General features: G+C 45.5%; 1 protein-coding gene across 1 annotated transcript; it reads left to right on the top strand.

The window, feature by feature from the left end:
• Positions 1-20465: 20465 nt before the first annotated feature.
• LOC147124297 (endogenous retrovirus group PABLB member 1 Env polyprotein-like) lies at positions 20466-21238 on the top strand. The gene has a single exon (XM_085996263.1). It carries the CDS (start codon positions 20507-20509, stop codon positions 21236-21238), a length of 732 nt encoding a protein of 243 aa, XP_085852389.1. The 5' UTR covers positions 20466-20506.
• Positions 21239-25264: the final 4026 nt, after the last annotated feature.

Below are 25264 nucleotides of genomic sequence, written 5' to 3'. Positions count from 1 at the left end.
TTGAGCGTAGACTGATGGGACGGTAATTGGACGGTTTGGATTTGTCCTGCTTTTTGTGGATAGGACATATCTGGGCAGTTTTTCCACATTGTCGGATAGATGCCAGTGTTGTAGCTGTACTGGAACAGCTTGGTAGAGCCGCGGCTAGTTCTGGAGCACAAGTCGTCAGCACGACAGCCAGGATGCTGTCAGGGCCCATAGCCTTTGCTGTATCCAGTGTGCTCAGCCCTTTCCTGATATCACGTTAAGTGAATCGAATTGACTGAAGACTGGCTTCTGTGATGGTGGGGACCTCAGGAGGAGGCCGATATGGATCATCCACTCGGCCCTTCTAGCTGAAGATGGTTGCAAATGCTTCAGCCTTGTCTTTTGCACTCACGTGCTGGGCTCCACCATCATTGAGGATGGAGATATTCATGGAGCCTCCTCCTCCTCCTATTAGTTGTTTAATGGTCCACCACTCACAACTGTATTTGGGATGACTGCAGAGCTTTGATCTGATCCATTGATTGTGGGATCGCTTCGCCCCGTCTATAGCATGCTGCTTCCGCTTTTTAGCATGCATGTAGTCCTGTGTTGCAGCTTCCCCAGGTTAGCACCTCATTTTTAGGTACGCCTGGTGCTGCTCCTGGCATGCTCTTCTACACTCCTTATTGAACCAGGGTTGGTCCCCTGGCTTGATGGTAATGGTAGAGGGAGGGCTGTGCCAGGCCATGAGGTTACAGGTTGTGGTCGAATACAATTCTGCTGCTGCTGATGGTCCACAGCAGCTCATGGATGCCCAGTTTTGAGCTGCTAGATCTGTTCTGAATCTATCCCATTTAGCACGCTGGTTGTGCCACACAACATGGAGGGTGTCCTCAGTGTGAAGACGGGACTTCGTCTCCACAATGACAGTGCGGTGGTCACTGTTAGCCATGCGGTCATGGACAGATGCATCTGCAACAGGTAGATTGGTGAGGACAAGGTCAAGTAGGTTTTTCCCCTCGTGTTGGTTCTCTCACCACCTGTCGCAGACCCAGACTGGCACTTATGTCCTCCAGAACTCAGCCAGTAGTGGTGCTACCGAGCCACTCTTGGTGATGGACATTGAAGTCCCCCACGCAGAGTACATTCTATGCCCTTGCTACTCTCAGTGCTTCTTCCAAGTGGTGTTCAACATGGAGGAGTACTGATTCATCAGCTGAGAGGGCGGTAGGTGGTAATCAGCAGGAGGTTTCCTTGCCCATGGTTGACCTGATGCCATGAGACTTCATGGGATCCTGAGTCAATGTTGAGGACTCCTAGAGCCACTCCTTCCCGACTGTATACCACTGTGCCGCCACCCCTGGTGGGTCTATCCTGCCTGTGCGATTTGAACTCACGTCTCTGGATCATTAGTCCAGGCCTCTGGATTACTAGCCTAGTAACATTATCACTATGCTACCATTCCCACTCCTGTGAAGCACTTTGGGATGTTTTACTACGTTAACGGCGCTATATAAATACAAGTTGTTATAGTAAGTGGAATGAGGAGGAGGAGGATTAGGAATGAGCATCCCGTTCTTGTCCCCAAGGGCTTCAACCTCACCGGTTGCCACAGCCTCGATGACTTCTCGCCCAATGATGTCCTGTATGGTAGCTTGCCCCCCCGCCCATCTGCCACTGCTCACTGATTATGCACCACCTTGGCCTGCAAGAGAAAGGGAAGTGTGTGTGTGGTGCAATGTGTTTGGGTAATGTGCCTGCCATAGTTGAATAGCTGTCAACGTGTGCAAGGTGCGAGAGCTGCAGCAGTGATAACGTCGCGGGTGCAGCGAAGCCAGGAGATAGGTAGAGATTTTTGGTAGGTGAGTGTGGTGCATTGAGCACTGTGAGGTTTGTGGTGCAGATGGTGGGATATGGCATTTCTAGGCCTTACCGTTTTGGTGGCAGTCTCTTTACGGACCATTGGTTAAGCCACAGAAGAATCGCAAAAATTGAGTAGAGCATGCTCAGTGCTGCTGAATTTCAGAGCAGGGTTATGAAAGAGGCGTTAGACCCCTCATTAGCACATACAAGGCACCCAATGCCTGTTTGAGGCAGCTGGCAGGAACACCTAAATATCACCCGACTCAATATGGCACTGAATATACTTTCATCAGTTTGGGTGTAGGACACAGCCCATAAAAATTTGTGATTTTTGCCCGTTTTGCACCCAAATAATGGGCATAACAGGGTCTAATTTTTCACGAGGAAACATAAAAGGCAAAGGTAACAAATATCTGATTAAAATGCTTTCAAACTGCAGATTTCCCAACTGTCTTCAGTTTTTCTATGATACTAATTCTAATAATTCAGTTATTCCCATAGCACCAGGAGTGTGCCATGGTTAATACATTTTATTTTCCCCATAAAACAGGATTTGGTAAAGAAATTCATAAGTTTGAATTCAAAGATGACAAAGGTGAACTTGAAGCTCAGGTGCTATAAACATTAGCTTCAGGATGAAACTACGAACTGTGCTTTTAGATCATTTACTTCCTTCTTCATTTTCTCCTATTTTTTTTGCAAGAGCAGCCTGAGCAGACTTCTCCATGATTGCCGTCAATTGTACGCTAATATTGGTCAGCACGCGATGTAACTGAAGCAAGATTTGGGGGTAGATTTTCAACTTGCCAGGTGTAAAACTGGCATTGCCGATTGGCCATCTGTTACAGAAACTACCCGATTTTCTTTTCCACAAATGTCAATGGAAATGAAAATTGGGTGGTTTCTAAATGAGCAGCCATTCCCCAATGCCAGTTTTATATGCCTGGGAAGCAAGCTGAAAAGCTACTCCATGATATATAGGCCCCAATATACTGATGCTTCCCTGGTAATGTAGAGCCTTGCAGGGTCCCCGAGCTCACCCATCTAATTTGTGGCATACCTAAATTTGCCAATGTGCATTTTTGAGGTAAACAAAAAATTGAGTTCAGACATGATTTAGCCTCATTGAAACGGTATATTTAGGCAAATAAGATCCCACACTGAATTTCATGAGTTCGAGCGAGGGTCCATCCCACTTCACAACTCACCCATATAAAATGGGTGTACACCATTAAAATGGGCCTGTCCTGCTTTGGAGTGCATCATAGAGCAAGGTAACTGTTGTGATTACACAGATTGTTTTGAAGTGTATTTTTTGGGGGCCAGTTAACAGTTTTTTGAATATCCTCCAAACTGTCTCTTTGTTTTACATCGTTATCTTTTTACTGAAATCCAACATTTGGCTAAGAGATACTTCTCTGGAGTCACTACTGCAGTCAGTGACCGTGTCATGCCCACTGTGCAGGCTGATTTTAAAAAAGTTCAAAGGCTGGGACAGCTCTTCCTTGTGGCTGTGAAGGTCACTATGGTATTATGAAAGCAAAATACTGCAGATGCTGGAAATATTTAGCAGGTCAGACAGCATCTGTGGAGAGAAAGAATTAATGTTTCAGGGCGATGACCTTTCGTAACTGACAAAAGGTCATCAACCTGAAATGGTAACTGTTTCACTCTCCATAGATGCTGCCTGACCTGCTGAGTATTTCCCAGCATTTTCTATTTTTATTACTATGACATTACGCTTCAGTGTAACAGGATAACTTCCAGGCCATCACAGGGGACATCAGCCAGTCTGTTTTTCATTCCTGTATAAACAAGTTGACATGCTATGCATGCCAGAGGAAGCCTTTAATCATTTTTCCAGTGAAAAGGAGACATCAACTGGAGAGCACATAACTTTGATCACCTGGCAGGTTTCAAGAGTTGAGAACATTATAAATGGACTGCACATGTCAATGCCACTCCATAAATGTGCAGTTGGTTTCAGACCACAGAAATCATTCTACACATCCCAACTGGCTCTGGAACCCAGTTTTTGAAGGGATAGTCATTTAAAGATAATGACAATCTTCTTTAAGTGGCATGTTGAACTGCATCACTGTTCCACAAGTCTGAGGTGTCTGGCCTACCAGTCTACACCTGATGATGGTTCATATCAGAGTCAGCCATGATGTTTTTACTCTATAGTAGTCCATGTCTGCATTATTTGACAGTCTTAATGAATGGATGGCTTTTGGGGGACCAGGGATACGTTTTGCAGCTATACGTGATGAACCCAATCAGAAACTTCCAAACAAGAAGCAAAATGCAGATTCAATTGAGGCTCATCCCACCACACCACTTATTGTATAGCACACAATAGGGATTCTGAAGCAACAATCCTATTGTTTGTACTCCTCAGGCACAAGAATGCTCTATAGTCCAGCCAAAGTCTCAATCATAGTAGGGTGAATTGAGTGTCTCAGCAGGAAATAGGCAAAATGTGGAGAGAGCAACAGTCACCTGGAGGAGTCGGCAGGGGACTCGTCCCAGTTTGCAGGTCACCCCTCATTTGCATAGTTGAGGTAAGCTGCCAATGTAAAACATGTCCCCCATTGGCAGCTCATCGATTAGAAGGTAGGAAAATTAGGCACACCAGCAGGTTCTTAAAGGCCTGCTTCAGATTGAAGAGGAAGTGTTTTTTCTGTGGCCAAAGCAGAGAAACAACAGTGGAGTTGCAGGCATATGTCTTCTATGGGATAAAAGAACTCCAGCAGGGCCCAGAAGATGGAGCAGTTTCACAATGGAAAGGAGGTTCTCTTCCCAGTGGCTGGCCAGCGGGTACCATGGCAAATTGGTGAACAGACATTGAGAGAGATGGGATAACTTGTAAATACGATCAGCATTTTCTATAGCTCTGGCTGCAGTGCTCCTTGCTGATACTGCCTAACAGGTGATCCTTTTAAAAACCATGTGTTAGGCCACATGTAGACCTGCTTTTTCTGAGCGACTCAAGGCAAACCAGCCTTGCAGCAGGGGCCTCAAACTGCCACTAGGCCCCTTATTTGCATATGCCCATGGCTGAAAAGGGTGTTAGGCCCATTATTATATTCATATGCAAAGGGCCTAACACCTACTTCAGGTGTGAGCACTGCACACCAATTTTTTGGCCTTCACCAATATGGCACAATTTTGGCTCGTCAGGAGTCTGCACTTCCTGCCCGTCAAATATTTGAGAGTCTTAGGAGGCCGTTGAACACCCAAAAAACAGGCGCTGTATTTCTAAGCCAAGGAGTACTCAACATGTCTCCTTTTATTTGGGCTCTCTTCAGCAGTAGCTCCGTTTGCTCCTTCCTACTGCTCTTCCCATAGTGGGACTCATAGGGCTCCAACCATAATATTTAAAAACTCATAATAGCAACTACATGCACTTGTAAATTATTTGACCTTAAAGAATTTAGAAGCTGCTGCAAGAGAAATGTCACCAAAAGCTCTCTCGAGCTTTAGCTGAGGATTCCTTTAAATCTGACATGGCCACCTCAGGATTTATAACAACCATGGTCAATTTCCAACATTACAGCTGGTGAACGGCCTGCGTGGGACCTCCCAATCGCCGCGCATCTTAAGGGAAATGTTGACCATGGTTGGTGGGCAAGAGCAGAAGTGGTTTTATTCAGGCGATAAAGTCAGAAAATAGCATCAGCATCGTATGTCTTATGACGTCACTTGACCCTGACCTGAACTTATTCACAAGGCTCATGCCCATTTCAGACAAGAGCTCTGCCTGCCAATATTAACGTCCCTCATAAAAAATCAATTTGGTGGTAAAAGCAGCAATAAGTGAGCAGGCAGTCTACCCACTGTCACCTCGAGTGCAAATGTGGTGGTAAGGAAATGAAAATCACTTCCCTAAAGTCTGCTGCATGCTGCACAACTTTTCCATCTAAAGATGGAGCATGCAGCAGGATGAGGAGGAAGCCCAATTCTCTGCAGGCCCACAGGAAGAGGATTTGTCAAAGTGCACCCAGCGTTGGGAGGAGCATCTGTGGTGTTGATAGCTGCAGCCCTGCTGGGATCAGTCTCTGGGTGCAGTCGTGCAACATCCCTAGAACAACTGGAATCATATCTGACAACACTGTAGTACAGGAAACGTTGTGATATCCGGCACCGACAGGACCGAGCTGTTGCCGATCTATCAAAACCGCTGGACATACAAAGTTAATGTTGAAGCATACGGAGGTTTTCATCTCCGTATCCGACAACAAACACTGTTGCTTAGCAACAGCTTCTAAACAGTCGGCTGCAGCTGCAAGCGTCTCTAGCTGAAGCTGTTGCTATAGCTACAGACCTTGGCAGTGCCTGACTGGAAAAAAAAGCAACGAGAACTAAAAAAACTTATAGAAAGCGGCTCCTGATTTTTGCCGTTAGATCGAGTATTCCGGACATATAACCTCCGGATAAACCAAAGTCTCCTGTAGTTAGTACAGCACATTTCCTAGCAGTTGCTGCAGACCGCTCATGACAGACTCATCATGAAGGATATTACAAATGCCTTTTGCTCGACCATTAACACTTGTTAAGGTGCAGACCCAGTTAAAGTGCAGACCCACCCAGTTGGATATTAACTGCAGTCTAAACACAAGTTGTCAATAAAATGCTTCTAAAATCATTAACTATTGTGATGCATATTAACAGCAATAGTTTGTTCCTAGTTATAGTTACTTACCAGAGCAAGCCTAACTCTTAAAATCCACTCTGGGCAGTGCCTTTACTTGGTATGGCTCAGTTACGATGAGTATATATCCTGGACATTTCAACTTCATCTGAAATTAGAAGCATTACCACTAACTGTACTTGGTATATGCATATGTACAGATACATAACATTGAAATGCTCAGTGCAATGTGGTGTGTGTGAACATGGACGTGCAATGCGGATAGTTACGGTCTTTCCAAATTCAGAGGGAAATGGAATGTCCCGTGCACACCGCTATAAAACTGGACTGCATCAAGTAGACACCTGTCAGAGTTGACCTAAGAGCTGCACATGTACCAGTAAAGAGCTACAATGGGGCATTACTGCTGTCAGCTAACTCAAAGCATGGTAACAGAACAGCATGAACAACCAGTTAGGTTTCCAATGAAACACAGCTGTTACATCACAGACAGTATGGAAATGCTGAACATAGCACACCCGTTAAATTCATATCTCCTGTTTTGAGTCAAGTATTGACGTAAACATTTAGTTTATCCGAGACTTAAAGTAGTGCGCCACTGACAGTTCTGGTGAAAGTAGATACTATAAAACTTTAATATGGCTCCCTTCTGGTGTGGTTTTTCCTTTAAAAGGGAGTGCAGAATCAGCTAGCTTTTAACCCTTTAATCAGTATAACATTTCTCTTCTGACAGTTTGAAGTAGAAGTGCCTGGATTAGTAAATATGGCTCAATGATTACCAGCAGGTGTGCGTAGACCACTTCTTGTAAAGAGGAACCTCCTGGGTATTCCTTCATTCATTCTCTTCTTCGGCCTCAGTCTCAGGTGGAGCACATGAAGATCTTATTGGCTGGAACATTACATGTTGCTCAACACCACTAGGGAGCCAGTGAAATTGGATAGTGTGTCATTTCCTGGTCCCTACATGCAAACAAAATATACCCCAGAATGCAGATCATTGTGAAATCTGTTCAGTATTTATGGAGTTGAGTTTTCATGGCGTTCTCCTAATCATCTGCCATAACTTTGCCAGAAGATCCACAAAAACCCTGGAGAAAATGAGTAACTACCATTTACAGTTTGTCTGGGGTCTTCACAGATCTTTACAGTGGACAATTGGGAGAAACAGTGAAAGTTCAACCCCAGTAGGTTATCAGTTGTAGAGAAATTCTGAAACTATGTTAAGAAATCTACTGGGCGAACAGCTGGAGAATAATAATTTGTTAGAGGGCAGTCAATACATCTAATAAATCCTTTGCCAAGATTACAAAATTAACTGGTATTTGGGCACCAGTGGGTGGAGCCCTGCACATGCATGCTTACATACCTGACGCGAGTAATGCAAAGCTGGAAGTTCAACTTCATGCACCCCGCTTGCACCACTTTAAAGCAGGTATGATTAAATAGGGCCAGAGGGTATGCGTCATTCCCCCAACAGATTTTTCTTTAGCTGACTAGACTGGCAGGTGTGGAGCTGCTTGGTCAAATCAGGTGACATTAGTGAGCTACTTCATCAGGTTTATATATACTGTGTGTTCCATCTTTTATCAAACCACAATATAGATCTATAGGACCACTGTGCTGCTCTACCCCCACCACAGATCCGGATGTAGAAGACCTCTGTCCCTTTCTGCCAAGGCAAGTAATTGTTTTCCAAATATCACTGTACTCTCCATGTGCATTTGCACATAAGGCTACCATATCACCACAGAACATACTGTGTTGTATTAGCTCCCACTTCTCTCACCACGAATGGGTTGAAATTGCTCTGTGCGGCATTAATATCTTTACTATAATAGCAGACAAAGGATGCAAACATGCAAATGTATTTGTTACCAATATTACAGTGCAATTTCAACCTATAAATTAATAAAATGAAGGAGCAATTATACAAAATACACAGTAGGATTGCAGGAACAAGCTTTATAGAGAACACAATACAGTACTTAGGTAAGTGGAACACATGTTTTCCTATTTGATCTAGTAGCAAACTTTAATTGTTTAATGGACAAAGACTGCAACAGCTAGCTTTTATATATGTAAGAAATCACAACACCAGGTTATAGTCCAACAGCTTTATTTGAAATCACAAGCTTTCGGAGTGCTGCTCCTTCTTCAGGTGAAGTGGAGAAATGCATAAAGACACACTTATATAGTCAGAGAATCATGTCAGATGTTTACAGGTAACCTTTCCAACTGCCATTTATCACACCTCGGCAGAGAGATAATCACAGCAGTCAAAGGTGTGAATGGTGTCCAAACAGGTCAGTCAGGGAAACATTACATCAAAGAACAATGAGGTGGGGTCACAAGGGGTCAAATATTGCAGATGCTGGGGTCTGTCTGAAAAACAAAAAAAGACAAAAAACATTTTTTTTGGCTGGAAATCACAGCATGTCCAGCCGCATCTGTGTAGAGAGAACAAGCCAATGTCGACTCGAGTCTGGATGACCCTGCATCAGGTGGGGTTACATGTAGCGTGACATGAACCCAAGATCTCGGTTAAGGCCGTCCTCATGGGTGCGGAACTTGGCTATCAGTTTCTGCTCGACGATTTTGCGTTGTCGTGTGTCTCGAAGGCCACCTTGGAGAATGCTTACCCGAAGATCAGAGGCTGAATGTCCTTGACTGCTGAAGTGTTCCCCGACTGGGAGGGAACACTCCTGCCTGGTGATTGTTGCGCGGTGTCCGTTCATCCGTTGTCGCAGTGTCTGCATGGTCTCGCTGATGTACCATGCTCCGGGGCATCCTTTCCTGCAACGTATGAGGTAGACAACGTTGGCCGAGTCACATGAGTATGTACCATGTACCTGGTGGGTGGTGTCCTCACGTGTGATGATGGTATCTGTGTTGATGATCTGGCATGTCTTGCAGAGGTTGCTGTGGCAGGGTTGTGTGGTGTCGTGGTCGCTGTTCTCCTGGAAGCTGGGTAATTTGCTGCGAACGATGGTCTGTTTGAGGTTAGGCGGCTGTTTGAAAGCGAGTAGTGGAGGCGTGGGGATGGCTTTAGCGAGGTGTTCGTCGTCATCGATGACATGTTGAAGGCTGCGAAGAACATGGCGTAGTTTCTCCGCTCCGGGGAAGTACTGGACGACGAAGGGTACTCTGTTGGTTGTGTCCCATGTTTGTCTTCTGAGGAGGTCTATGCGATTTTTCGCTGTGGCCCGTCGGAACTGTCGATCGACGAGTCGAGCGTCATATCCCGTTCTTACAAGGGCGTCTTTCAGTGTCTGTAGGTGTCCATCGCGTTCCTCCTCGTCTGAGCAGATCCTGTGTATTCGCAGGGCTTGTCCATAGGGGATGGCTTCTTTAACGTGGTTAGGGTGGAAGCTGGAGAAGTGAAGCATCGTGAGGTTGTCCGTGGGCTTGCGGTAGAGTGAAGTGCTGAGGTGTCCGTCTTTGATGGAGATTCGTGTGTCCAGGAATGAGACTGATTCTGAGGAGTAGTCCATGGTGAGTTTGATGGTGGGATGGAACTTGTTGATGTTATCGTGTAGTCTTTTCAGTGATTCTTCGCCGTGGGTCCATAGGAAGAAAATGTCGTCGATGTATCTGGTGTATAGCGTTGGTTGGAGATCCTGTGCAGCGAAGAAGTCTTGCTCGAACTTGTGCATGAAGATGTTTGCGTATTGGGGTGCGAATTTGGTCCCCATGGCTGTTCCGTGTGTTTGGGTAAAGAACTGGTTGTCGAAGGTGAAGACATTGTGGTCAAGGATGAAGCGGATGAGTTGTAGGATGGCGTCTGGAGATTGGCTGTTGTTGGTGTCGAGTACTGAGGCTGTCGCAGCGATGCCGTCATCGTGGGGGATACTGGTGTAGAGTGCCGAGACGTCCATCGTGGCGAGGAGTGTTCCTGGTTCTGACTATATAAGCTGTGTCTTTATGCATTTCTCCACTTCACCTGAAGAAGGAGCAGCGCTCCGAAAGCTTGTGATTTCAAATAAAGCTGTTGGACTATAACCTGGTGTTGTGTGATTTCTTACATTTGTCCACCCCAGTCCAACTCCGGCATCTCCACACCATAGCTTTTATATAGCAAGCAACCATGAGATAAGTGGAGCAAGCAAGTGTAAAACTGCAATCAACTTTTTTTTTTCTCATGGTCAATTAAACAGAGTAGACTGGAGGGAAAATGGACATTGAAAACAAATAGCAAAATAGAAAAGAGGAAGTGACAACTTTACTCCACACCTTCCACCCCAGCCTCTGCATTCAACAAATCATCAGCAGCCATTTCTGCCACCTCCAGCGTGATCCCACCACTAAACACATCTTCCACTCCCCTTTCAGCATTCCAAACAGACTGTTCCCTTTGTGACATCCTGGTCCACTCCTCCATCACCTGGTCTCCTTCCCCAACACCTTCCCAATGCAAGCACAAGAGATGCAACAGCTGCCCTTTCACCTCCTCCTTGCCACCGTCCAGGGCCGCAAACACTCCTGCGAGTGCAGCAACGATTTATTTGCACTGCTTCCAACCTAGTATACTTTATTTGCTGCTCACAATGCGATCTCCTCTACATTGGGGAAGAGCAAATGTAGATTAGGGGTGGAAAAAGCTTTGCTGAACAACTGCATTCTGTCCACAAGTGTAACCTTGAGCTTACGGTCGCTTGCCATTTCAATTCTCCATCGCACTCTAACTTGACCCCTTTCCTTGGCCTTCTACACTGTTCCAAGTAAGCTTGAAGCTCAACGCAAGCTCAAGGAACTGCATCTTGTTTTTCTACTAGGCACTGTACAGCCATCTAGCCTTAACATTGACTAACAATTTCAGAACTCCCATTTTAAAATCAGATAGCTGGTGTTGGCAATGTAGGACAGGTGCACCAGAGCTACTGGGAATGAGGGGGGGGTTGTTGTAGGCTGGTGCTTGGAATGGGGATTCCCCAATGGTACACAGCCAGCGGGCTGGTCCTCCCGCCAGGCATAAAAAATAATTTGTACTGCTCCTGCTTTACAGATGTAAAACAGGCACCTAGGCATTCAATATGGCAAGCAGTGTGCATACACACATTTTGCCCCAGAAGTAAGTAGCCCGCCATATTAGTAAACATTCCTGTATAGATGTCCAAGACCTGCGCCTGAAACAGACATTGGGTCTTTTGCATATAAAAATAGGGGGCTGAACACCTGATTGAGGCCCCCTTTCCATAATTTGTTCGTGACTAACCGCTACATGCGCTGTGCATGCTTCACTGGGACCGATGGTTTTGAAGAAGGGTTCGACCCGAAACGTCAACTCAAATTTCTCTCCACGGATGTTGCCTGACCTGCTGAGTTTTTCCAGCATTTTCTGTTGTCCTGGGGGGAGTGTTTGCTAGCGCTCTGGGGGAGGGTTTAAACTAAAATGGCAGGGGGTTGGGAACCTGAGCAGGGAGACAGAGGAAAGGGAAACAAGGATAGAAGCAAAAGACATGAAGGAGAAAAACAAAAAGGTGGCAGTCAGAGAAATCAAGGGTTTAAATCAAACACGGCCACAGTAAATAATAATTCTAAAATGTCTAAGAGCGTCAAAAAAACAAGCCTGAAGGCTTTGTGTCTTAATGCGAGGAGCATTTGTAATAAGGTGGATGAATTAGCTGCGCAAATAGATGTAAACGGATATGATATGATTGGATTACAGAAACATGGCTCCAGGGTGGCCAAGGCTGAGAACTCAACATCCAGGGGTATTCAATATTCAGGATAGGCAAAAAGGAAAAGGAGGTGTGGTAGTATTGCTGGTTAAAGAGGGGATTAACAATTGAAAGGAAGGATATTAGCTCTGATGATGTGGAATCTGTATGGGTAGAACGGAGAAATACCAAGGGCCAGAAAACGTTAGCGGGTGTGGTATATAGACCTCCAAACAGTAATGCGGAGGTTGGGGATGGCATTAAAAGGGAAATTAGAGAAGCGTGCAATAAGGGCACAGCAGTTATCATGGGTGACTTTAATCTACATATAGATTGAGCTAACCAAATTAGTAACAATACTGTGGAGGAGGAATTCCTGGAGTGAATACGGGATGGTTTCCTGGACCAATGTGTCGAGGAACCAACTAGAGATCAGGCCATCTTAGACTGGGTATTATGTAATGAGAAAGGATTAATTAGCAATCTTGTTGTGCGAGGCCCCTTGGGTCAGAGCGATCATAATACAATAGAATTCTTCATTAAGATGGAGAGTGAAATAGTTGACTCAGAGACTAGGGTCCTGAATTTAATTAAAGAAAACTACAATGGTATGAGACGCGAGTCGGGTAGGATTGATTGGGGAATGTCACTCAAAGGGTTGACGGTGGATAGGCAATGGCAAACATTCAAAGATCGCATGGATGAACTACAGAATTTGTTCAAAATCAAATCAAACCAAATCAACTTTTATTGTCACTGTTAGTGCACAAGTGCAGTACAACGAAATGTAGGCTTGCGGCTCCCGAGAGTGTACATTTAGATTAAGACATTTAAACATTCAACATCCCAGTTTGGCATAAAAATAAAACAAAAAAGGTGACTCAACTGTGGCTAACAAGGGAAATTAGGGATAGCATAAGAACCAAGGAGAGGACATATAAATTGGCCAGAAAAAGCAGTAAACCTGAGGATTAGGAGCTGTTTAAGATTCAACAAAGGAGAACAAAGGGATTAATTAAGTAAGCTTGCAGGTAACATAAAAACTGACTGTAAAAGCTTCGATAGATATGTGAAGAGAAAAAGATTGGTGAAGTCAAGCGTAGGTCCCTTGCAGTCAGAATCAGGGGAATTTATGATGGGGAACAAAGAAATGGCAGACCAATTAAATACATACTTTGGTTCTGTCTTCACAAAGGAGGACACAAATAACCTCCCAGAGATGTCGGGGAACATAGGGTCTAATGAGAGGGAGGAACTGAATGAAATCAGTATTTGTAGGGAAATGGTGTTAGGGAAATTGACGGGATTGAAGGCCGATAAATCCCCAGGGCCTGATAATCTACATCCTAGGGTACTTAAGGAAGTGGCCCTAGAAATAGTAGATGCATTGATGGTCATCTTCCAAAATTCTATAGACTCTGGAACAGTACCCATGGATTGGAGGGTAGCTAATGTTATCAAAAAAGGTGGTAGAGAGAAAACAGGGAATTATAGACCAGCAAGCCTGACGTCGGTAGTGGGGAAAATGCTGGAAGCCATTATAAAAGATGTAATAGCAGAGCACTTGGAAAACAGTGACAGGATCGGATAAAGTCAACATGGGTTTACAAAAGGTAAATCGTGCTTGACTAATCTACTGGAATTTTTTTGAGGATGTAACTGGTAAAATAGATAAGGGGGAACCAGTGGATGTGGTGTATTTGGACATTCAGAAGGCTTTCAATAAGGTCCCTGAAGGATTGGGATTTGAACCAGTTGAATGTTGCAGTCGAGCGACACAGCATGACAACCTAGTTTCAGTCGAGGCTAGTTTAAAAACACAATGGACTGAACTACAAAAGTGATTAAGCATGTGGAGATATGAGAAGCTGATTAACCTTTGAGCCATGTCCAATCACGAGTCACTGATCGGCCGAAGCCACAATGAAGTAAGAAAGGACCCTGCGGTCCAGATAACTGGACAAACTTAGATAAAAGACAGAACTAAAAGAAGGGGCTTAGCCAACGATGTAAAGTTATAATTAGGTTGTTTTTGAAGGAATATAATTGGGGAGGGGGGCGGCTGTTGCCACGAAGCCAGACTGGCCAAGGAATAAGTAATGTAATCAAGGCTATCGATGTGCTCCAGTCTTGTACTGTATATAAGCTTGTGAATTTTGTTGATCGGGGAGAAGGTGCTCGCACAGACCGCGGGGTCTGAGACGCTTCTCCCAGAGCTCTGTTTTCAATAAACTGCACCTTTTACTTTACCACAGATTAGATGTGAATTTATTTTCACCCAACAAATTGGCGCTGCGAGCAGGGTACTGCAGAGCTGGAAGACCGCCTGCACCAGTGAGCGGGGCGAGTAGTCAGATCTTTGACCGTCCAGAAATTGGATCACTCGGAAGGGCGGTGTGACAGCAACGCAGTATCGAAAGAATCTGGTATCCGTGACGGGTGAGAGATGCAGTTTAAATAGTAGTTAAGTTGATTGAAACCTGATGTGTTATTTCGGAATGTAAATGTCTCGAGGACCCATACTGAGCCGGAATTAAGAGGGCGACTGGGCCCCACGTGAAGGCCAGAGTTAGTTGGGAATCCGAGACAGACTAAAAGTCTCTCTGCTGTGTTGCGTTGCGGGATCTGTTGGATTGCATTAAGTGACGTATTGTGCTAATGTATTAGAGCCTGCAAGTGCCAGACGAGCACCTCTGACAGGGATAGTTACAAGTCAGGACCGCCACCATCTAGTACGATAGCCATCTAGTGGTGGACGATAGGCAAGACCTCTGAGAACGAGTTACTAGGGTGGACCGGAACGCGGTAAACTAGTGAAAAAAAAAAATTAATACATTATGGCGGAAGGCGGAAGCCCAGACTGGGGTCCGCCAGGATCGATGAGTCGGCTCTATGCTGACGACCAAAAGGGTTTGATCGATAAAATGAAGAAAGATGGGTGGGAGCCACTAGAAAAACCAATAACACAGCGGGAGTGGTGGGAAAAGCAGAAACAAAAGAAAACTAAGAAAGCAGGAGTAATTTTAATACATCAGGTAGTAATGTTAACAAAAAGGGTTAAGACACAAACCAGTAAGATGGAAGAACAAGAAATAAGAATAGCAGAATTAGAAACTTTAGTAGAAAGGATGGAATTGACAGGCAAGGGAAAAGGAGACGAACGGGATAAAGAAAACTCCCCGCCGTATGCCTCGGCTCCACCTAGAGACGAAAATGATATTCCAGTAGTGCCGATGGCACCTGTAATACGACACCCAGTGCCAGCTCAAAGTTGATATCGGGCTTTCTCCCCTCTTGAAAAACAAGCCATTCTTAAAGATTTAGGAACCCTTAAACCCCGTAGTCAGAACTCAGAGTTCTGGAGGAATTTAGAGGAAATATGGGAAATCCATGATTTACATCCTCGAGACATCCACCAGTTAGTTAGGGCGAAATGCCCAGCCGACAAATGGAGAAATGTAAACCCCGCTGCAGGCATGCAAGACAGAGCGTGGGCGGATGCAGTACCTGTGGGTGCCACACTGGTGGCACAGCGGGCAGCATACAGGCCCTTTAAGATCGCAGTAGAAACGGCACTTGGGGCCCCTACTATAAACTGGGGAAAAATCCAATCAATAAAGCAAAGAAAGGGAGAATCTAGTAGTGATTATGGAGAACGATTGTTTGACGCCTATTGCGAATCGTCAGGGCAAGCAAACCCACAACGAACAGACCAGCCCTTCATCCAGATGTTTAAGGATGGACTCATCGGCACACCAAGCCATCCTAAAAATGGGGGTAGTAGCCGCCCCTACGTATGATCTCGCAGTTCAATGGGCATGTCAGATAGACGCAAAGGAATCTGAACACACCGAAAAGGGAGGTGTAAAAGTTAAACAGGAAAGGGTAGCAGCAGGGGAGGCATCACAATCAAACAAGAGGATTCAGGGGAATTGTTATAATTGTGGGAAGATGGGACATATGGCAAAGGATTGCAGGAGTGGAAAGAAAGGGGGGGGGGGGGATGTGACTATTGCGGTAAGCCAGGACACCAGAGTTACAGCTGTTGGCAGAAGAAAGGAAACGTGGACCAGACACAGGGCGCTTATCTCAGTCCGGAGGATAGAAGGGACTTTCTTGAGTACCTCAAGTCGAAAGGGAAGAGTCAATGACGGGAGGCGGCCCCCGTAAAAGGAGGCTCGGATAACCGAGTCTATGTAGCAGCATTATTAGGGGGCCGACCATGTGAAATGTTAGTTGACGCAGGAGCATCAGTATCCTTGACTGATTTGCCCCTAGGGGGTATAAAAATTAAGGCTTATAAAAGTGAGGTACAAGTTTTAGAGTTAACAGGAAAACTCCTCCCCGCCCAATTTTGTGTGTGTCCAAATAACGAAGGTACCATATTAGGAATAGACTTGCTAAAAGAATTTAACATATTGGTGGACTCCGCGCAAAATAAAATTGTTTGGTCCAAAGGAGATGGGTCCAAGGTCAGTATAGATAAACCATGCACCAATTTGGCTAGGGTAGGGAGTGCAGCATCTTTGAGCAGGGATTGGGAACTAGAACGGAAACCATACGGGACCATATGCAAAATTATGAAAGGGATTTGGGCTAAGACAAAACAGGACACCGGACAGGTAAAAATGGAGCCAATCACGGTTCCAGGTCCGGAACACAAGCCCCATAAGCAATACCCTATTAAACCAGAAGCCCGGGAAGCGGTACAAGAAATAGTACGTGATCTGGAAGGGGCATAATTAGGATTACCGAAAGCACAACCAACTCGCCCATATGGCCAGTCACCAAACCGGATAAATCATTCCGACTGACTATTAATTATACGGAATTAAACAAGGTAACGCCCAAATTGCACCCAATAGTGGCCAGCCCATCCACAATCTTAAATGCCTTGAACTCGGAGCACAAGATTTTCACAGTTTTGGACATAGCTAATGGATTCTGGTCTTTACCTTTAGACCAGGAATCCCAGAATAAGTTTGCCTTTACGGTCGGGGAAAGACAGTATACATGGACTAGGCTACCTCAGGGGTTCCATAACAGCCCGGCGGTATTCCACCGGGTAATGAGTTCACTGTTAGAAACAGTGAACCTCAACCCGTACCGCAGCACTGTATTGCAATACGTGGATGACCTGTTAATCGCCTTGGAAGATGAGCATGGACATGCAGCTGCGTTAACTGAAGTCCTACAAGCCCTGGAAATAGGAGGGTTCAAGATAAACCCTAAGAAAGCTCAAATCGGGCAGAGCACAGTTATTTACCTGGGACAACAATTATCACAGGGGACCAGAGCCATGCCAGGTGACCGACGGAAGGCCATACAAGAGATGCCCCGACCGGTCTCAGTACGAGGAGTCAGGAAGGTTTTAGGTCTCTTTAATTATAGTAGGAATTTTATAGCGAACTTTGCAGCTATAGCGGAACCCATCCAGAAATTGGTGAGGGGGGGGGGGGGGGTCCCGGTAATAACCCGGTAGAGTGGGGACCAGAACAGGAGCAGGCATATGGGAGTTTAAAACAAGCGCTGATAGTGGCCCCTGGCCTCGGTCTACCCGACATGAGGAAACCATTCCACATTCATTGTGAAAACGAAGGGGGGTTCTACGCCGCCGTGATAACCCAACAACATGGGGACAGGCGACGGCCGGTAGCATATTACTCCACTAAACAGTCATCCGTAGCCGCTGGATTATCACGATGTGTAGCAGCACCGGATTGCGCAGCGTGGGCGGTAAAGGTTAGCGAGCCCACAGTAATGACCGGGGACATTATCCTCCATACCAGACACACGATAGTAGAAATGTTAAATAATAAGCTACGGTCAGTATCTAACATGCGATGGGCATGTTGGGAGACGGTCCCAATACCTAAGGACGAATCAGTGGTAATTGTTAGGGATACGGGGGAGATTCCCGCGGAAGGGATCCTGGGATCAGGGGAACCCCACGTATGTGCAGAAGTAGATGAGGAAGTAGACAGAGACCCTTTGGAGGAAGATCCTCTGGAAGACCCACAGCTTACCCTGTACGTGGACGGCTCCAGAAAATATGTTGACGGGTCTCCCCGAACTGGGTGGGCAGTCGTAAATGAAAAATTAGAAACAGTATTGTCCGGCAGATTGGACGGGGCATTATCAGCCCAAGTGGCAGAATTAGTAGCACTCAGAGGCCCTGACCCTGGCAGAAGGAAAAACAGTAAATATTTACACAGATAGTAGATATGCGTTCGGAGTGGTGCACGATTATATGATAGCTTGGGGAAGAAGGGGATTTATCACTGCAGGAGGAGATCTTATCAGACATCAACAGCGAATAGGGGCCCTCTTGGAAGCTGCAAAAGCACCAAAGCAGGCAGCAGTAGTAAAAATTAAAGCCCATCAGAAGGTAGAAACCCACCAACAAGAGGCCAATCGGGCCGCGGATTTGGCAGCGCAGCAGGCATTAGAACAGGAACTACCGGTAGCAAGTACACAGGTAGACCAGATAGACATCGGAAGGTTGCACCAGGATACCGCGCCGGGAGAAAGGCAGGAATGGTATCGGGTAGGAGGTAGAGCAGATGATCAGGGGGTTTGGCGAAAGAACGGGAAGGTAATAGCCCCCACTTGTATTCGACAAACACTCTTGGAGTTACACCATGGCATAGATCATGCGGGCAGAGGGGCGATGACCCATCTGGTAGGACAAGAATGGTGGTGGCCAGGTGTAGGAAGGGATGTAGCAAAGTATTGTCAAAAGTGTCTGACATGCGCCCAGCATAACCCAGGACGGCCAGTAAAAATACAAATGGCCCACCAGCCGAGACCTAGAGGCCCTTGGGAAAAGATACAAATAGATTTCATCGGACCATTACCAAGTTCCAGGGGGAAGAGATATTGCTTGGTAATTATAGACCAGTTTACTCGATGGGTCGAGGCCTTCCCTACTAGGGACTGCACAGCCACCACAGTGGCAAGAATAATGGCAGAAGAAATAATTCCCCGATAGGGAGTACCAATCCAAATCGATTCAGATCAGGGGACACATTTTACAGGGATAGTAATGAAAAAGATATGCGAATGGATGGGAATAAAGCAAAAATTCCATATTCCCTACCATCCCCAGAGTTCGGGAATGGTGGAACGAATGAACTGGACTTTGAAAACAGCCTTAGCCAAGGCGTTAGGGGAAAAGCAACAGCAATGGGTAAATGTATTACCAACCGTGTTAATGAAGTTAAGGGCGAGCCCAACCCAAACGACGGGTTTGTCCCCTTACGAATTAATGACGGGGAGAGCGATGCAACTCCCCCATGGAATAATAACAGGAGAGGATATAGGCCCTCTGAGAGATAGTTCCAAGACGTACCTACGGACTCTAAGTAACCAGTTAAAGGAAATGAGACAGCAAACTAGGGATAGACAGGAGGAAAGAGATAAAGATTTGGAATTGACTGCACTTCCACATATCCCTCCAGCGGGAACTAAGGTAATGGTTAAAATTTTACCAGAAAAACCAGGCTTTGCCCCAAAATAGTCAGGACCGCATCAAGTCCTTATTAGTGGGGATACGTGCGCATGTATAGATATATAAAGGGGATGGGGCGGTGGAAACACTGGACTCAACTGAAGGTCTACAAGGACTAAAATACATATTTGTATATCTAACAGGTGATACCTGCAATCAATCTCAATAACCCTTTGGAAAATTGTTAATACGTCTTTAAAATGTATTTGACTATAGTATTGTTTTGTGGAATATGTGTGGCATTGACCAAAGTGACATGCCACCCGGCATGGGAAAAGCGAGAATTACATGTTAATACCTTTTTGTATATGAGTTATATGTATGCAAGGGACAAGGGAGAAAGTGCATGTTGGGTATGTAGCCATATCCCAATCCACTCCAGAGGGGAAATCCCTCTTAGACCAATACCATTGAATGTAATTCAAATGGCTGAGTGGTTAGTTAGTAGAAACAATACGAGCAGTAGTACTAATGGCAAGGACACCCAGAGCAGAAAACGGGAGCAACAAAGAGTACAGTTCAGGAGTGCAGGATATCCCTTAAACATGTTTGAAGGATGGTACAAACCCGTGTATAAGCGAAAAGCCACCGTACCTTATCCTCACAAACACAACTGGGGTAGGAAGACCCGTTGGGGCGATATGTTGGATAAGGAATGTAAGCAGAGGGGAAGAGGGGAATATGGAAGCAGGAAACAGTCGTTGTAAACATAATTGGACAACCCTCGAACAAGGTTCACCCTTAGAAGTTTGGTGGTTTAACACAACTGGTTTAACAAACCTCACTAGTGGGGGGAAATGGAACGGAATCACAGGGAGTAACGGTGAGTCTGGCTTTTCCACATTCACAACAAATATGAACCTAACTGCCTATAACGGGACCTATTTTATTTGCGGACATAAGGCATACCCATGGCTTCCACGAAATTGGACTGGGTCCTGCTATTTGGGATATGTGGTGCCATACATCCATCACTTGCCCTCCCTAGCAGATCATCACCATTATCGCTCCAAAAGGGCAATTACAGAAACAGAGTGGTTCTTCGCTATTTTATTCCCTGGGTATGGGACGGCTAGGGCAATAAAGGAAATTCGACTCGTAGCATCGCTATTAGAGAAAGTAGCTAATGACACAGCTGAAGCCCTGTCTGAAATAAGTGCAGAAATGGTGGCTATGAGAACAATAGCTCTCCAGAATAGGATGGCCCTTGATTATCTCCTAGCTAAAGAAGGTGGCACATGCGCAATGATAGGCGCCGAGTGCTGCACCTACATACCAGATAGCTCAGAGAATATAACCAATTTGGCCGAGCATATACAAAAGGAGGTAAAGAAATTACACCAAACCTCAGGGGAAGGTTGGTTGGACTGGCTCTTCGGAGGATCATGGGGATCGTATTTGATACATGGATTTATAATTGTTGTTGTAGTGATGACAATATGTTGTGTTATGACAACGATTTTGAAAGTATGTTGTAAATTGGCCCTCGCTGGCATGCGATCTGGAGATGCGATAAAACCCTGGCTATCAACGACAGACGAACTGCAAGCAACAGGAGAAGACGACGAGGACGAGTCTCACATGTAAAGAATCACATGATGAGCAACGAAGGACGAGCTCAGGACAATTGAGCCCAACCCTCAATACAGGGTGACTACCCGGTGGATGGCAAGAAACGGCATTGGAAGTTGGTATCCCGGGGCAAAATCTAAATTTGTACCGGGACCAATAGGAGGGATTGAAGGATTGGGATTTGAACCAGTTGAATGTTGCAGTCGAGCGACACAGCATGACAACCTAGTTTCAGTCGAGACTAGTTTAAAAACACAATGGACTGAACTACAAAAGTGATTAAGCATGTGGAGATATGAGAAGCTGATTAACCTTTGAGCCATGTCCAATCACGAGTCACTGATTGGCCGAAGCCACAATGAAGTAAGAAAGGACCCTGCTGTCCAGATAACTGGACAAACTTAGATAAAAGACAGAACTAAAAGGGGTTTAGCTAACGATGTAAAGTTATAATTAGGTTGTTTTTGAAGGAATATAATTGGGGAGGGGGGCGGCTGTTGCCACGAAGCCAGACTGGCCAAGGAATAAGTAATGTAATCAAGGCTATCGATGTGCTCCAGTCTTGTACTGTATATAAGCTTGTGAATTTTGTTGATCGGGGAGAAGGTGCTCGCACAGACCGCGGGGTCTAAGCCGCTTCTCCCAGAGCTCTGTTTTCAATAAACTGCACCTTTTACTTTACCACAGATTAGATGTGAATTTATTTTCACCCAACAGTCCCGCATAAGAGATTAGCGTGTAAAGTTAAGGCACATGGGATTGGGGGCAAGGTATTGACTTGGATAGAGAACTGGTTGGCAGACAGAAAGCAAAGTGTTGGAATAAACGGGTCTTTTTCTGAGTGGCAGGCAGTGACTAGTGGGTACCGCAGGGATCAGTCCTAGGACCCCAGCTCTTCACAATATATATTAATGATCTGGACGAGGGAACTAGGTGGAATATCTCCAAGTTTGCAGACGACACAAAGCTGGGTGGACGTGTGCGCTGTGAGGAGGATGCAGAGAAACTCCAGTATGATTTGGACAGGTTGGGTGATTGGGCGGATGCAATATAACGTGGATAAATGCGAGGTTATCCACTTTGGTGGCAAAAACAGGAAGGCAGATTATCTGAATGGCAATAGATTGGGAGAAGGGGAAGTGCAACGAGACCTGGGTGTCCTTGTGCACCAGTCGCTGAAGGTAAGCATGCAGGTGCAGCAGGCGGTTAAGGCGGCAAATGGTATGTTGGCCTTCGTAGCGAGAGGGTTCGAGTACAGGAACAAGGATGTCTTGCTGCAGTTGTACAGGGCCTTGGTGAGACCACATCTTGGAGTATTGTGTGCAGTTTTGGTCGCCTTATCTGAGGAAGGATGTTCTTGCCATGGAGGGAGTGCAGCGAAGATTCACCAGGCTGATACCTGGGATGGCAGGAATGACGTATGAGGAGAGATTGGGTCAATTGGGCTTATACTCGCTGGAGTTTAGAAGAATGAGGGGGGATCTCATTGAAACTTATAAAATTTTAACAGGACTAGACAGACTAGATGCAGGAAGGATGTCCCCGATGGCCGGGGAGTCCAGAACCAGGGGTCACAGTCTAAGGATAAGGGGTAAGCCATTTAGGACAGAAATTAGGAGGAATTTCTTCACCCAGAGTGGTGAAGCTGTGGAATTCTCTACCACAGAAGGCAGTAGAGGCCAATTCATTAAATATATTCAAGAAGGAGTTAGATATATTTCTTAAGGCTAAAGGGATCAAGGGATATGGAGAGAAGGCAGGGACAGGGTACTAAAGGTCAGAGACTACAGCTCAGCATTCAACACTATCATCCCCAACAAGCTGGCCACCAAACTCCAAACTCTTGGCCTAAACACTTCCCTCTGCAACTGGACCCTGGACTTCCTAACAAACAGACCCGAGTCTGTCAAATTAGGTAACCACACCTCCTCCCCCTGATCCTGAACACGGGGGCCCCACAAGGATGTGTGCTGAGCCCCCTCCTCTACTCCCTCTTCACCCACGACTGTGTGGCTGTTCATGGTTCCAACACCATCATCATGTTTGCGGATGATACCACGGTAGTAGGCCAGATCACCAACAACAATGAGTCAGCCTACAGGGAGGAGGTCCAGAATCTCGTGAAGTGGTGTGCCGATAACAACCTGGCCCTTAACATCAAGAAAACCAAAGAAATCATTGTGGACTTCAGGAAGTCTAAAGGCAGAAGTCACACCCCCATCCACATCAATGGGGCTGTGGTGGAAAGGGTGGACAGCTTTAAAGTTCCTCAGAGTCCACATCACGGAAGACCTCTCCTGGTCCCTCAATACCTCCTCTCTGGTGAAGGCGGCCCAGCAGCGCCTATATTTCTTGAGGCTGAAGGGATGTAACCTGTCACCCCTGATCCTCTCTAACTTTTACCGCTGCACAATAGAGAGCATCCTGACAAACTGTATCACAGTATGGTATGGCAGCTGTAGCTACTATGACCGGAAAGCCCTGCAGCGGGTAGTCAAAACTGCCCAACGCATTACCGGCACCCAGCTACCGACCATAGAGCACATATACCAGAAACGCTGTTTACGGAGGTCACGGTCCATCATCAAAGACCCTACCCACCCCAGCCACAGTCTGTTCGCCCTCCTGCCATCTGGGAGACGCTACAGATGCATTTGCACCCGTACGACCAGATTTAGGAACAGCTTCTTTCCCAGGGCTGTCATCCTACTGAACTCCACAAATAAACACTAAAGCCTGCACATCTGCCAATGCACTTTATTATGGTTATGTTTATGTATTACAAGCCAAATGTATGTTGGATGTTTCATTGTCTTAATCTAAATGTACACTCTCGGGAGCCGCAAGCCTACATTTCGTTGTACTGCACTTGTGCACTAACAATGACAATAAAAGTTGATTTGATTTGAAGTTGCTGCCTTCAAAAAAGGTAAGAACAAGGTGGCAAAATTGAGCGACTTTTTAAAAAATATCTAACAAATACAGCTTGAAAAAAAAAAAAATTGCACAAAGCACCTAGCAGCAATGTTTCCGCTGTGCGCGCAAGCAGCCACGCACGAATCTGCAAGGTCCCGCGCAGGCTGGCTAACCGGCTTTTACATTTGTCCTCTGGGGCTAGGAATAGGCTGTAGTTTTATCTGCACCCTGAAAGCCTGCAGTCACAAAAAGGACCAGCAGGATGGCACTATCAGCAGGAATTCCCACTGCTCCCATCTTCTCTGTCCTGAACCTACTTGATACTGACAATCTAGTGTCCAGCATAAAAAAGTGCTCCAGGCTGGAGTCATGGTCTGGAACACTCCAGATAGAAAATTCTGTCGCAGTGAAATTAGCTTATTTTTACTTCATACAGATGCTACAGCTGGACCTATTGGATTTCCTCAACTTTACATTTTGCTCCCCCACCTCCAGTGGCCACCCAATATGCTCCAATATAGGCACAGGCAGCTCCCTGTATTCTGTCAATTGCCTAACCTCGAAAACAACAGTGGGGCCAGTAGGTTGCGATTCTCACTCTGCAATAGTCACAGTGGTAGAAATAGAATGCAATAGTCACAGTGGTGGAAATAGAATAACGGATTTTTGACTTCAAGATCTACAAAATGAACAAAAAAAACCATTATAAACACAAAAAAAACAAACATTATAGCCATCAGTGAATGCTGCTGCCTGGACTATCAAATCTAAATCTATTTTGGTACAAAGTAGTGTCAAAATGCACACATACTTTACACTGTAAATTAGTCAGTCAGACAGGTTTTTAAACCTCTGGGCCGCAGAAACAAGAACCAACTACAGTGCTGTACATTTTACTGCTGTATACAGATCAATAGTGGGTGGTGCTGAAAGTTAGAAAAAATCATCTTCTGCCTAATGTTGGCACATATAAATTTATTAGCTAGCTCTTCATTCATTCATTCATGTTATAACGTGTATAAAAGTGCACGAGCAACTTATATGTATGAATCAGTTAGCTAAACCAGATTATGCATCTTATGGACCAATGTAGTAGGAATCAATAAAATAGACAGATACGAAATG

This window comes from Somniosus microcephalus, chromosome 1 (genome assembly GCF_052327205.1).
Source record: "Somniosus microcephalus isolate GS21.2 chromosome 1, FLI_Smic_1.0, whole genome shotgun sequence".
Taxonomy (NCBI): Eukaryota; Metazoa; Chordata; class Chondrichthyes; order Squaliformes; family Somniosidae; genus Somniosus; species Somniosus microcephalus.
This window is presented reverse-complemented; position numbering and strand designations above follow the sequence as displayed.